The sequence below is a fragment of the Ictidomys tridecemlineatus genome, chromosome 3, assembly GCF_052094955.1.
Source record: "Ictidomys tridecemlineatus isolate mIctTri1 chromosome 3, mIctTri1.hap1, whole genome shotgun sequence".
Lineage (NCBI taxonomy): Eukaryota > Metazoa > Chordata > Mammalia > Rodentia > Sciuridae > Ictidomys > Ictidomys tridecemlineatus.
In genome coordinates, this window is record NC_135479.1 from 88,379,065 (window position 1) to 88,393,068 (window position 14,004).

General features: G+C 34.5%; 1 protein-coding gene across 7 annotated transcripts in view; it reads right to left on the bottom strand.

The window, feature by feature from the left end:
• Atr (ATR checkpoint kinase) overlaps positions 1–14,004 on the bottom strand; it is a 104,520-nt gene that overhangs the window by 35,601 nt on the left and 54,915 nt on the right. For all 7 annotated transcript variants that reach the window (XR_005726716.2, XM_078043444.1, XM_005328040.5 and 4 more), the window contains 7 exons: positions 13,382–13,560; positions 10,779–10,943; positions 9,276–9,367; positions 6,202–6,293; positions 5,685–5,862; positions 2,936–3,115; positions 2,355–2,514 (listed from right to left, as the gene is read on the bottom strand). Coding sequence is in view for 6 of the 7 variants with exons in the window: in XM_078043444.1 (XP_077899570.1) it covers positions 2,355–2,514; positions 2,936–3,115; positions 5,685–5,862; positions 6,202–6,293; positions 9,276–9,367; positions 10,779–10,943; positions 13,382–13,560 (1,046 nt within the window). In the remaining variant the exon portion in view is untranslated. The remainder of the gene's footprint in view (positions 1–2,354; positions 2,515–2,935; positions 3,116–5,684; positions 5,863–6,201; positions 6,294–9,275; positions 9,368–10,778; positions 10,944–13,381; positions 13,561–14,004) is intronic.

A 14,004-nucleotide genomic window follows, 5' to 3' on the forward strand; every position in this document is an offset into this window, starting at 1 on the left:
CATACTCAAGTGAAGAAACAGACTACATATATATGTAAAATAATCAAACATTATATTAAGTACTATAACATCAGACTACACATGAGTATTAGAAAAGACAGGGGAATTCCCTAAATCTAACTGAAGATACATGAAAATAAAGGACAGAAGTAATCAGGAAAGGTTATCAATGTGGGGGAGGAGGAGATCTGAATTAGATTTTAAATAATCTGTGAAAATTTTCCTGGCAAAGGATTTAGTGAAGGACATCCTAAGAAGAAACAATGATTTTAATTGGGAGAAAAACAAGATACAGATAGTCCCTGACTTACGGTTTTCACTTAAATTTTTCTGATCATACAACAGTGTAAATGTCACACATGTTCAGTAGAAACCATACTTTGAACTTGAATCTGTTCTCAATCTGGAGATATGATACTATGATGTTGGGCAGTGGTGATGAGCCACAGCTTCCAATAAGCACATGATCATGAAGATAAAATAACTGATACTCTATAGTATACAGTAGCCCCCCTTATTTGTAGGCAATATGTTCTAAAATTCCCAGTGCATGCCTGAAGCTGAGGATAGTACAAAACCTATATACATATATTGTGTCTTTTCCTATTCACACATAGCTGTGATAAAAGCTTAATTTATAAATAAGATATAATAAGAGAATAATAATAACTGATAATAATGGAGAAAAATTACAATAGATAGTGCAAAAAGTTATTTAAATACATAAATAAGTATTAATAAGAGAATAACAATAAAGGAGAATAATTATAATATACTGAAGTATAGTTATTTAAAACTTATGAATTATTCATTTCTAGAATTTTCTATTTAATATTTTCAGTCAAAGGTTGGGTATGGGTAATTAAAACCTCAGGTAAATAAAACCATGGAAAACAAAGCAAAGGATAAGAGGGTGACTACTGTAATATTGTGCTGCCAAACTATTATATCAGGTAGGTTAGGTATAAATGCACTTATTTTCAACTTATGATAGGATACAGCCCAATAAACCTATAAGTTGAGAGGCAGCTGTAGGCTGATTTTAACTGAAGCATAAAGCATTTGTGAGAGAGTGACAAACATAGCTTAAAAGGTTGGGTGGTACTTGATTGGAAAGGGCGTTGTGTACTTGTTAGATTTAATCCTAAAGGTATGAAGCATATTTTGAAGAGTTTAATCTTTTTGAAGAAGCAATAAATTTCAATGTGTACTTTGGAAAGACCACAGACAGCGGTAATATACATGGAGGAACTGTGAGATCCTAAAAAAGGTTGTTAATGTTATGAAAGGCTGGAAATATTAAGGGCATGGATCAAAGCCGTGAAAACAAATAAGAAGGAGAGTACTCAAATATTCCTAAGGTTGAAGAACAAAGAATTACTCTTCAACTGGATGTAAAAAGTGAGGGTGAGGGCTAGGGCTACAGCTCAGTGGCAGAGTGTTTGTCCAGCATGTGTGAAGAACTGGGTTTGATCCCCAGCACCACATAAAAATAAACAAATAAAATAAAGGCATGCTGTCCATCTACAACTACAAAAAAAAAATTTAAAAAAAAGATGAAGGTGAAACTTGTTTTATATGAGAGGATGGTGTCTTGTTCAGAAAAATAGGAAACATGGGAAGAGAAATGTAACTATTAAGAGAATGAATTGCATTTTGAACAATAATGAATTTAAGCAATATACAAACTAGCACAAGCTTATAAAATGATCAGATATCAATGAACCAGGATGAATTGTTACTTCTCTCACCAATGTAAGAAACATGTCCTCCCCATTCATTTTTCAGCTACCACAAAGTTGGTACAATGTCAAATGGTATCAACTACATTTGCCAGGTATTAATTTCAGAAAATGCTATCAATTCTAGACTAGTGACAAGCATAAAACCTCCTTTCCTATTGCTACTGCTTTAACCTGGGGATCTCTAGGGACATGAGTTCTGATACTAGGCCCTTTCTGACATGCTGGAATGGAAGTGAATTTTGATAGTAACATGGGGAGGGCCATACAGAACAGTGTTAGTTCACTTAACACATATTTATTGATTGTCTATTAACATACCCTATGTACATTCAGAAGATAAAAATAAAGTAAGAACTCGTTATTCTCCCCAGGAAATTGTAGGACAGATGAAAACAGAAAGAACTAACGTTCAGGCTTGAAATGGGAAGATCTGAAGACTGTTGGATAGAAGAAAATGTCATTCCCAGACTCTTGTAAACAAATAATGATAAGAAATGACAGAAAAAGGTGGTTCTAATTTAGATTAGGAATCTTCCACAGTTGAGCTTTTGTAGGAAGTACATAATTCCCAACAGAACATATATCTGATGACATAACCTTGGCCATTACCTTGGACCACAGCCACTTTGCCCTTTCCACACACAGTTCGGCGAGTCGAGATTCCCCTGCATTAAGGAGGGCATTGTAGGCAGTCTGGTGGTGGCCAGCCTTTCTAGCTACTCTAGCGCTCTGTAGCCAACACTCTCCAACCATTTCATTGTAATCTGGTCTAAAGGAATATGATAAAACATGGGACAAAGAACATTTGTGAGTGTATTCAATAACTTAATTAAAGTATCTCTTCCCAACACAGAACCTTCTCAATATACTATTTCAAAGGGATCAATGATAAATTTGTTTAGGGAAAAACCCTGATTGTAATTTTCTGTTTTTCTCTCTTATGAAGACTTTATTCTTGGCTTACATTGGAAACTTTCCAAGATATTTCCTAACAGTAATTAACAGATAAATAGCATATAAAATTGATTCTTAAGTTCTAAGTTTGTTTCAAATACACAGTGTAGTCTTAAGCACTGAAAAGATTAACCCAGAATTCAGAAAATAAAAATATTCCCAAATAATATCCCAAAATAATACTAAATTAAAGATAACTGAAAAGGAAAAAAAAAAAAAAAAACAATGTGAAAGACCTTTTGTTGAGGCTTAATAAAGCCCTCCGGAGGGCCAGGATGGGCTCCTTGGCTCTGTAGGAATTCTGAGTCATTTCTAGTCGAGCTACCCAGTTTAGGGAATCTTCTTGAGAACTGTCACCTAAAGACTGTTGAAAAAGTGGTTTGATGCTATGCTCCAACTCACACAACATGTGCAACCTGAAGACAGAGATAGTTAAAATGTTGTCATTTTCAGTCTTAACAAATCTCGTATGTAAAGCATATATGAATGTATGTACCATATTGAGGAGAGAACCCAGGGGCACTGGAGAGCAGCATCTCACTAAATTGGTGAGAATGACCTCAAACTTGTGATCTTCCTGAGTTGCTGAGATTATAGGCTAGTACCATTGTACCTGGCCTAAAGCATGAACTTTATTTATTTTAGAAATAATTTTATTTATTTATTTTTATGTGGTGCTGAGGATTGAACCCAGGGCCTTGCATATGCAAGGTGAACGCTCTACTGCTGAGCCATAATCCTAGCCCCAACAGCACATACTTTAAATCAGTCATGAAGAAATTAAAATGTGCAGTTTTCTTTGGTACAACTTTAAATATATTCTCCAGGGGCTGGGTAGTGGCTTAGCGGTAGAGCGCTTGCCTAGCACGTGTGAGACCCTGGGTTCAATCCTCAGCACCATATAAAAATAAATAAACAAAATAAATATATTGTGCCCATATATAACTAAACAAATGCTTTAAAAATAAATAAATTCTTCATATAAATAAATTCTTCATATATAAATAGTATCATTTCTATTTTTCATTACAAATTGAGTATAAATACTAATTTATACTACTAAAAATATTTAAGTGCTTTGTTGTGAATCCCAAATTATTATGAATTAAAGGGTATATAAAACTAAATTCAAATGTATGAAATCAGACGTTACCACCTATATGGAAAGAAAACATGAATCTATTATAAATCCATGAAACATTTGCATACTGCTAGTGCTAATGAAAGAGGGCCTGGCATGGTAGAGGTCAGTAAAAAAAAAAAAATGTGTAATGAATGTAGGGTTTTTTTTGCTAAGAGGGATGAAAACCATGATACATTCACAATAGCTTTCTCCCCTTACGTAAAATCTATAACTCAGTGTTCAAGATATAAGGATACTGTTGAGTAGCTATAGAATGAAATTAAACTCAGTGGTCCAATTCAATATCTGGTTCCATTATGATGTTACCAGAAGGGGACTGATAAAAAATAGACCAATTTCTAACTTCAAAAAACAACAACAGGGCTGGGGCTATGGTTCAGCGGTAGAGCACTCACCTACCATGTGTAAGGCCCTGGGTCTGATCCTCAGCACCACATAAAAATAAATAAATAATATAAAGGTATTGTGTCCAACTACAACTAAAAAATAAATATTAAAATAAAAAGATTTAAAAACACCAAAAAATACAACAATTCATTATCTTTTAGATTTATTCATTATCTTTTAGATTACAGTTTAATTATAACACTTATTTTTTCATTTTTCTTCATTTAATAGACCTAAAATGTTTCCCATCATTTTCTTCCTCAGCTCTAAAACATTCTTTCCTAGAAATGTAATGCCTAATGTGTGTTTTTTCAGGGGGAAGCATCAAATACATTTCTAAATGAGAAAGGGAACCAATGAGTACCAAGTGGCAGGAACAAAAGATGTCTCAATTAACTGGGTTACTTATATAGGAAATAAATTAAGATATTAGGGCTGGGGATGTGGCTCAAGTGGTAGCGCGCTCTCGCCTGGCATGCATGCGGCCCGGGTTCAATCCTCAGCACCACATACAAAGATGTTGTGTCCGCCAAAAACTAAAAAATAAATAAATATTAAAAATTCTCTCTCTCTCTCTCTCTAAAAAAAAAAAAATTAAGATATTATAGAAAGATAAATATGTTTTTGCTTTTTGGTATCAGGGATTGAACCCCAGGGTGCTTAGCCACTGAAACACATCCCCAGCTCTTTTTATTTTTATTTTTTTGGAGACAGGGTCTTTCTAAGCTGCTTAGGGCCTTACTAAGTTACTAAGGCTGGCCCTGAAATTGTGATCCTCCTGTTTCAACCACCTAAATTGCTGGGATTGCAGGTATGCACCACCCACACCTAGCTGTTTTTGTTTTATCAGCCCCATAACTGCCTTTTCAATTAAAAAGGATGTATGTTAGAATATTTAAAAAAAAAAAAAAAAAAACTATAGGTGAAAGTTTAAAAAGCTACTTTATGTAGCTTACCAGTATACCAAACATATTATCAGAGTAATTTACTCATAAGAAATTTTCCATAATCCCAGCAGCTCGGAAGGCTGAGGCAGGAAGATGAAGAGTTCAGAGCCAGCCTCAGCAAAAGCAAGGCACTACAAAACTCAATGAGACAAATAAAATATAAAATAGGGCTGGGGATGCAGCTCAGTGGTTGAATACCCCTGAGTCCAATCCCTGGTTTCAAAAAAAAAAAAAAATGCAATCCTGTCAAGTGACATTTACAGACTAGGAATCTAAAAATGGGAACCCTAAGACAAGAATGGTGGTGCACACCTAATAATCCCAGACACACGGGAGGCTGACGCTGAAGGATTGCAGCCTAGAAAACTCTGTGAGACACTGTTGCAAAATAAAATAAAAGGTTGGAGATACAGCTTGATGATAGAGTGTTTCCCTAACACATGTGCAGTCCTGGTTTGATCCCTGGTACTGTGGGCCTTCCCCCTCCCCCCAAAAAAACCCAAATACCTCACAATGTATTCATATCCTCGTTGGTAAGAGCCCCTTTCAAAACTTGCAGCTGAAAGAGGCACAATTTGTTCTGCTCTCACTAGTTTCAATGTGTCATAAAAAGCTGTGACATCTCTTTTTTTGGCTGACAATAGTAGCTGTCCCAGTCTGACACTCCATGTTGTAGATTTCCCATCTGAAACAAATGAAGAATCAAGAAATGCTATTATAGATGGGTCTAAGAGCCAGCTTTTATTTCATTTGATAAAATAATCAGCAGAAATACTGAACAAATAATTTCATTCTATTTTGAACAGCTAAACAGGTAATCATAAGACAGACTCAGGGGTTAATTATAAATTTTGCTAAACTACTGAGGCTTGAATATTTATAGCCAATTAAAAGTGATTATACTTTTTAATTCAATTTAATACAAAAATATAGGGCTGGAGGTGTGTGGGTCAGGAACATTTGGAGAGCTGCATAGGATACTCATTACCAAGGGTCTAAGAAAGTTAGTTACAAGTAATTTTACCTGCTGCTAAATAGTTTTCCACCAAATCCCACTGTGATAATTTCCAAGCTGCTTCCACTCTGTATGTATTTAATTCATCTGTCCATTCAGACCTATTAAAAGAAATTCATATCAACTGAATTTTATTTTTTCAATGTTTTAGATATTCTATTTATTATACTTACTTATTCCTCTATTTGATGCATTTGTTTTGTATTTTGTACTTACTTACAAAATAATTATCTTTATGTAGAAACAACCCTCCAAAATTGTTATTTTTCCATTCTTCAAAAACATTTACCTTTCATTAAACTACATCTGATAGAAAATCCTTGAAAAATAAAACTGTGTCATATATTAGAACAGAGTTAATCCCTGGATAATAACACAGCTCATTGTAAAACTATCTGTATGCTTAATCTGAACAAAAAGCATGAATGAAATACAACCAATTGAATGTACATGAATTCAAAGATAAATTTGGGTCCCTTAGAATTTTAATCCAATTTAATACAAAAAATATATACCAAGGGTAAAAGAAAGTTACAAGTGATGTGTCAAAGGCCTAACAAAGCATACAAAATTAGTTGCCAACAACATACAGCTAGTGTTAAACTATTTTTAGTTACTTTAAAATTTGGGTTTGCAAAATCATTGAGATACATATATACACGCATATATATTTAGTATATATACTATCTATTACATAATTTATATCATATAGTTCAGTAATATGTAATATATAAAGTATGCTATTTATATATTTATTTATTTTTAAGAGTTGGGGTCTCATGTTGTCCAGACTGATCGTAAACTAGGAACAAGCGATCCTCTTTCCTCAGCCTTCAAAGTTGCTGAGTCTACAGGTATGTGCCACCACACCTAGCTGTTAGGCTTTTTTCTGCAGGATTCTACTTAGGTAACACTAGGATAAACAATACTATTTTGAATTATAACCCCATAGAAACAGCTAGACTTTCTTCAATGTTTCTTCTCTATGAATCACACCATTTAAAATATCTGCTATACACTAGATCCCGTGCTAAGCTATTTTCCTATTTAATTATCTAATAGCACTGCATATAGCATATATATGTCCACATTTTAAAAAAATGTTAAGACTCAAGAAAAGCTGGAACATTATTCTTAAAAGTCTTCTTTGCTCTTTCTGTAGTAAAACCAGAACGTAACAAGTAGCCTAAACATTTTTATTTTGTTTTTAATTTTTTTTGAGAGAGAGACAGAGAGAGACAGAGAGAGAGAGCGCGCGTGCCAGCTGAGTGCGCTACGGCTTGAGCCACATCCCCAGCCCAACATTTTTTATTTTTAAAAAAAATCTAAAAATAGCTACCTGAAGTATTGAGCATGCTCTAAGTTGTAAACATGAACACCACCAAAAACAATTTAGAACAAGGGTAAAATAAATACAACAGAAATGTAATTTTCCAAAGCCCAATTTTGAATGGCTTACTATTAGACACCAAAACATCAAACTTTCAGAATAAAAATCTGAGTAGTATTAGGAGTATTTGCTATTGAGACAGGAGGTGTCATATTAAACTATATTCTGAAAGTACCAAATGGCAATGAGGATTATGCTGTTAAAATTTTTCCACACTGGGCTGGGGTTTTGGCTCAGTGGTAGAGCGCTCGCCTAGTATGCACGAGGCACCAGGTTCAATCTTCAGCACCACGTTCCATCCTCAGCACCACATAAATGTAAAATAAAGATACTGTGTCAACCTAAAACTAAAAAATAAATATTTTTTCAAAAATTTATCCACACAGACAAGTATCTTAAAAAGAATTATATGTACATCAAGCACAGTTGATAGTTTTGAAGAAATATTTATTTAAATGAGAAACAGAAATTCTCCCCAAGGAAAACATGTTTCCTCAAAGACCATTTGCTTTACTATAACATAATTATCACTTTATTGGTCTATGCTTTTTTGCAACCCCAAATTGGGGATGTGTCTCAGACCTAAAAAGAAGACATGGGGAGTCTAATCATGTAGTGTGTCATAAAGAAGCACCCAACTTAGCCAGGTGTCATGGTGCACACCTATAATCTCTGCAGCTTGGGAGGCTGAGGCAGGAGGATCTGAAGTTCAAAACCAGCCTCAGCAACTTAGCAAGTGCTTAAGCAACTTAGTGAGACCCTGTCTCAAAACAAACAAACATGGGCTGGGGATGTGGCTCAAGTGGTAGCACGCTCTCCTGGCATGCATGCAGCCCGGGTTCGATCCTCAGCACCACATACAAAACAAAGATGTTGTGTCCGCCGAAAACAAAAAAATAAATATTAAAATTCTCTCTCTCTCAAACAAATAAAATGGACTGGCAATGTGGCTCAGTGATGAAATACCTCTTGGTTCAATCCCTGGTACCAAAAAAAAAAAGCACCCCAATCTGAGCCATGAGTTTCCCAAATACTCCTAAAATCACTTCATTCATAAGATCAATAAAACCTATCTATAACATATAGCCACTTTTCCTGTACTTCTGAAAAGTTTGCCTCATTACTTCATGAATTCCACAACTGTGATACCTTCTGACCAAGAGTTAGCCTCTCTGCTCTTGCCATTGTAGGGTGGTAGTTTTTATGAATCACAGTCTTAAAACATAAAAAAATCTATATTTAAAAGAGACTTCCTACAAATTGGTCTAACTAAAAACCCTGGCCTATGTGTTCTTTGATGAACTGAGATCCCATTTACCATTGACCAGATATCACTGCCCAACAGTTAGCTGGGGACTGGTTAGTAAATTAAGAAATAAGGTTTTCAGCTATCAAGAACAAAGCTGAGGGATGGGGATGTGGCTAAGTGGTAGCGCGCTCGCCTGGCATGCGTACGGCCCGGGTTCAATCCTCAGCACCACATACAAAGATGTTGTGTCCGCCGAAAACTAAAAAAAAATTCTCTTTCTCTCTTAAAAAAAAAAAAAAAAAAAAGTAGAAAAAAATTTCTGTGCTAATTTCTAACACCATAAAAACACTTCATTATTCAATAAACATTAAGCTGTCCCATTTGAAAATTAAATCCCTACTCAGAGAGAATAACAAAAGAAAACCATTCTTTAGAAAATATTACCTGTTAGCATGCACTCCATTCACCTGAGTGATTACAGTAGAAAGCTGACCAAGACCTAACATGGACTTCACGACACCATGATAATGAATGATCTAGAAATGTAAAAATAAAAGATGGTAATTATTACTTCAAATAAGAATAATTGAAATGATATCATTAAAATACTATTTATCTCACTATGTCATGTTTTTTAGTTCAACCATGTTTTTTAGTTTAACTTGCTTGCCTATCTGGCAGGACCTACTATCAAAGTCCTTACATATTTGAAGTAACAGAAGGGCTGGGGATACAGCTCAGTTGGTAGAGTGGTTGCCTTACATGCACAAGGCCCTGGGTTCAATCCCCAGCACCACAAAATAAATAAATAAAAATAAAATAAAGTAACAGAAGAAAATGTAGACAACAATAAAAATAAATCTAATATTGGATTTATTATATTTTTCCACATTTGTTCTAATATTTTAGTTCAGGTCAAACATAGAAGTAATGAGTATAAGAGTATCCAATATCTTAATTTTTTGTTTAAAGATATGTCATAATTCTTTAATGAAAATTAAAACTCTAAAGTTATGATGTTATTAGGGGCTGGAGTTGTGGCTCAGCAGTAGAGTGCTTGCCTGGCATGTGCAAGGTGCTGGGTTCAATCTTCAGCACCACATAACAATAAATAAATAAAAGTATTATGTCTAACTACAACTAAAAAAAATTTTTAAAGTTATAATGTTATTAATATAGATTTTTGGACTTTCATAACTACAATGTTAAGCTGAATTACATATAGTTTTAAAAATTAAAAACAAAATTGTGAAAAATAAAAGCCTCATACATTGAACTTCTGTGCAAATAAATGCTATATATGCCAGAAAGCAAAACTCTAAGATGAGACTCCAAGGCAAGATTATAAATTAATAATTCTAACAGTCTTTACTGCCCCAGTAAATAACCTACCCCTCTTTAGCTCAGTTATTCTAATGGACTCTTTCAGAGATTTGTAGGTGGGTTGTTAAGTGTGTGTTGGGGGAGGGGAGAGGGGAGGGATGAGAAAGAAGAGGGAGTGGGGGAGGCAAAGAGGAAGAGGGAGAGAGAGAGTGTGTGTTTGTGTGTGTAATAGGAAAATGTTTCTCAGGTTGTAGAAAATCACTATTATTAATACTGTAAAATAATAATAGTGTATAAAATCACTATTATGATCATGGCTCATACTTTTAATAAAAAATGAATGATATAAATTTTAGTTATTAAATGCATATTTTATATAAATATAGTCCACAATAAATCTCATCCATTTGGGTATTCTCAGGTCATAGAAAGGATTGGAAGGGATTTTTTAAATCATTTAGCACAAGTCAAGTCTCTAATTTTATCTGTCAGGAAACTCAAGCTCAGAGGGTAAAATATTTTCCAGACACACAATGACACTGGAAGAGACAATACTGAAACTTAAGGTTCTCAAAGTTCCTCATCAGGGCACTTTTCATTATCTGCCTTTTAATTATACCTTACCTGGTCTGGTTCTAGCTGAATAGCCCTGTCATAACAAGCAGTGGCATCCCTCAGCAAGCCAATACTTTCATGTTCAAGGATCTGTTCTTTTAGAGATGGTTCTGCCTTTCGAATTGCGCTTACTCCAGCCACTCCATCTGGTTCATGCATAGCAGCATACAGTTTCTTTGTTCAACAAAAAGTAATCAAATAAGGAAAAAAATAACTACAAAACCACCCAGACAATATGTAAATAACATAAGAGAAATTTTCCCTCAAAGTAACAGTTTGAAGGCAGATTCACAGTAAAATTACAAACTTTTCCAAGCATTCTGTTACCTCTTATTTCACTTAAATACAAATCTACATTAGTATCTATTATTGATCATGAGGGATGCAAGGAACTTCAAGATTCTGAAACTTTATTGAAACCAACTGATAACAGATTCTGTTGAGTACAGTTCATTTGAATATATTTCAAATTTTTTAAGAATTTAAATAAGCATTTTAATATATTGGTATTGAGATATCATCAAGAAATCCAAGACATTAAAATATGGGCTCAAAGGTGATTCAGTTTAAAGATGAAAATTTGGGAAGCAATTAACACAAAGACATTCTTTGAAGACAATGAAAGATCTAAGAAATGCACAGAGATAGAGATGAAAAGAAGCTGGAGGATGGAGAGTAGAGGTTCTATCTTTAGACAAAGGAAGCATCAGCAAATTTAACTGTCAGAGGAGAGATTAGGGAAACTGGAAGAAATTTAAGGAATAAAATAATCCCAGAAGCCATGAGGGAAAAGAAAATGTCTTCATGAAAAGGAACAATTAAATGATACTGTGGGTTCAAGAAAATGGGAAACATCTGTTAAATTTAGTAACATGGAAGCCATTGATTTTCTCACCAAGAGTAGCATCAAGTAAAAAGAAAAAATGGGCAAAGAGTGAATGGTGGGCTGTGGCTGTAGCTCAGTGCACAGAGTGCTTGCCTAGCATGCGCAGGGCACTGAGTTCAATCCTCAGCACCACATAAAAATAAACACATAAAATAAAGGCATTCTGTGCATCTACAACTACAAAAAAAAAAAAATTAGAAAAAAAGAGTGAATGGAAAGCAAAGACACTATTAGCAAGTCAGATAATTCTGTCTAAAACTGACTTGTGAAGACAAATAGAGATGGTACTTTCCTGAAGGAGGACTTAAGATCAAGGGCATTATAAAAAAAAAAAAAAAATTAAGATATGAGATCCCAGAACATGCCTATGTACCCTCTGGCTCAGGAAGATAAATTGATACAAAGAAGGAAGGTGTATTTGAAATAGTGAAACTCTTGAACTCAAGAACACAGTAGGGCTGAATTTTGACAGGAAGGGATCCTCCCTTAGGAATAACATAAGGGAAGAAAAAAAATATATGGTGCAGATGCCATGCAGACATCTGGCAGACCTCTGGCTTCTATTTTCCTAATGAAGGACAAAGAAAGATCAGTTGAGATAGAAGTAGAATCAGGGAAATGAAAATATATAATGTTCTGGAAAGTGGGAATGTAGGCTTATTAGAGAAAAACAGCAGTATTGCAGGAAGCATTAAAGACTCCTACACTGTGTTAAAGATGTTTGAGATTCTAAGCTTAAAGGAAAATCAGTTACAAAAGACATTGGGCAATTTTTCTTCAGGAATGTTCAGCAGTTTCCATGCAGATACAAAAAAGGCAAATGGGTGAGTTTATAAAGGGTTGGAGTGCTGTAGAGTACAAAACAATGGGAGTAAAGGAAATTGAATATCCTTTTAAGGTAAAGACTTTAACAATGAGCCACACAAAATTAGACAAGGAGGAACGCAAAAGATAGGAAAGGGCTAATATTTATCCTAAAAGTATAAGCTACTAATTTTCTAGTTATTTTACCACATGTTGTTTTTTGACCTGAAAACCCCAATCTTGATCTCATATTTAATTCCATGTAGTCTCACTGGCCTTTACTTTCTTTTTTTCCCCACAGAGTCATCTATCATCTAAACCATTATTTCACCAGCATTTTCATGCCTGATGCTGACATAACCAGTATATTCCCCACTCACCCCCCACCCCACATTCAGGTCCACACTTCTCACAGTGAGAACAGAGCCCTATTGAACTTTTCCTCTACAACTTGCCACAGGCGTTTAACTAAAATGCCACTGTGACTAGAAAACTTCTGTAGTTCACACCCTGTAAGAAGCTTGGACAACTTAAAAGATATTAGTAATATTTCTGAGCTATTCAAAACTTATCACTTTACTCTTGAGTATATGCAATGTTCTTTACCAACTCCATGGAGATACTTCTGCTATCCATCACTCATTATTTAAGTTATCATCTCCAAAAAGCCCGACTTCTGGCTTATCCAACCCCTCCTCCCACCTCAGTCCTCACAGAATATGAAATAAGTGTCCTTCCTCAGGGAAAATCTGTATCACTGTACTTAAGATATTATACCAAATTGATGTTCGTATGGCCCCACTCATCTGTAAGCTTCTAAAGTACAATAAATATCTACTGCCAGCATAGCAAATAAAACAATAAATGAATAATACAATCATAATAGACTGGCTATATTAATTATACTATATTAATTTCAAACCTGTAAAAATCCAAGATGCTCTTGAATATTTTGTTTCTTTTCTGTAATAAATGATTCAAAGTGCATTACGGCTCTTGTGTATGCTTTGGAGCGAAAGGAAGCTACTGCCAGAGTATCCTGAGGTATGAGGTCTAGAAAACGTGTTACACTCTGATAATCCTCAAAATCCACAGTCGATACTAGATTATTGAAAAAAAAAATTGAGGAATGACTTACAAGATAAAAATCTAAAAGTATCAGTTTAAGTACTTATTTCCCTAAATAATCTAAATATACTAAGGTATCATATTGAAGATATAACTAAAAATAAGATGATTGTTCACAGGGTCATATTCCAACATTACTATTAGTACTTACTTTATATTGGACAGTGATTTAACTTATTTAGTCTCTGTTTCTTATCTATAAAAGGGAAATATTAAGAGGCTGGAGGGATAGTTTAGTGGTAGAGTGCTAGCCTTGCATGCATAAGGCCCTCGTTATGATTCCTACCACACCCCCCCACACACACATGACAAAACACTGGGGAATATTAAGATTATTGTAAGACTAAGTGTTAATTTAATATTAGATGTTAATAAGATGTAAAGATGATACAAAAGACAGAATAGTTATTACTACAA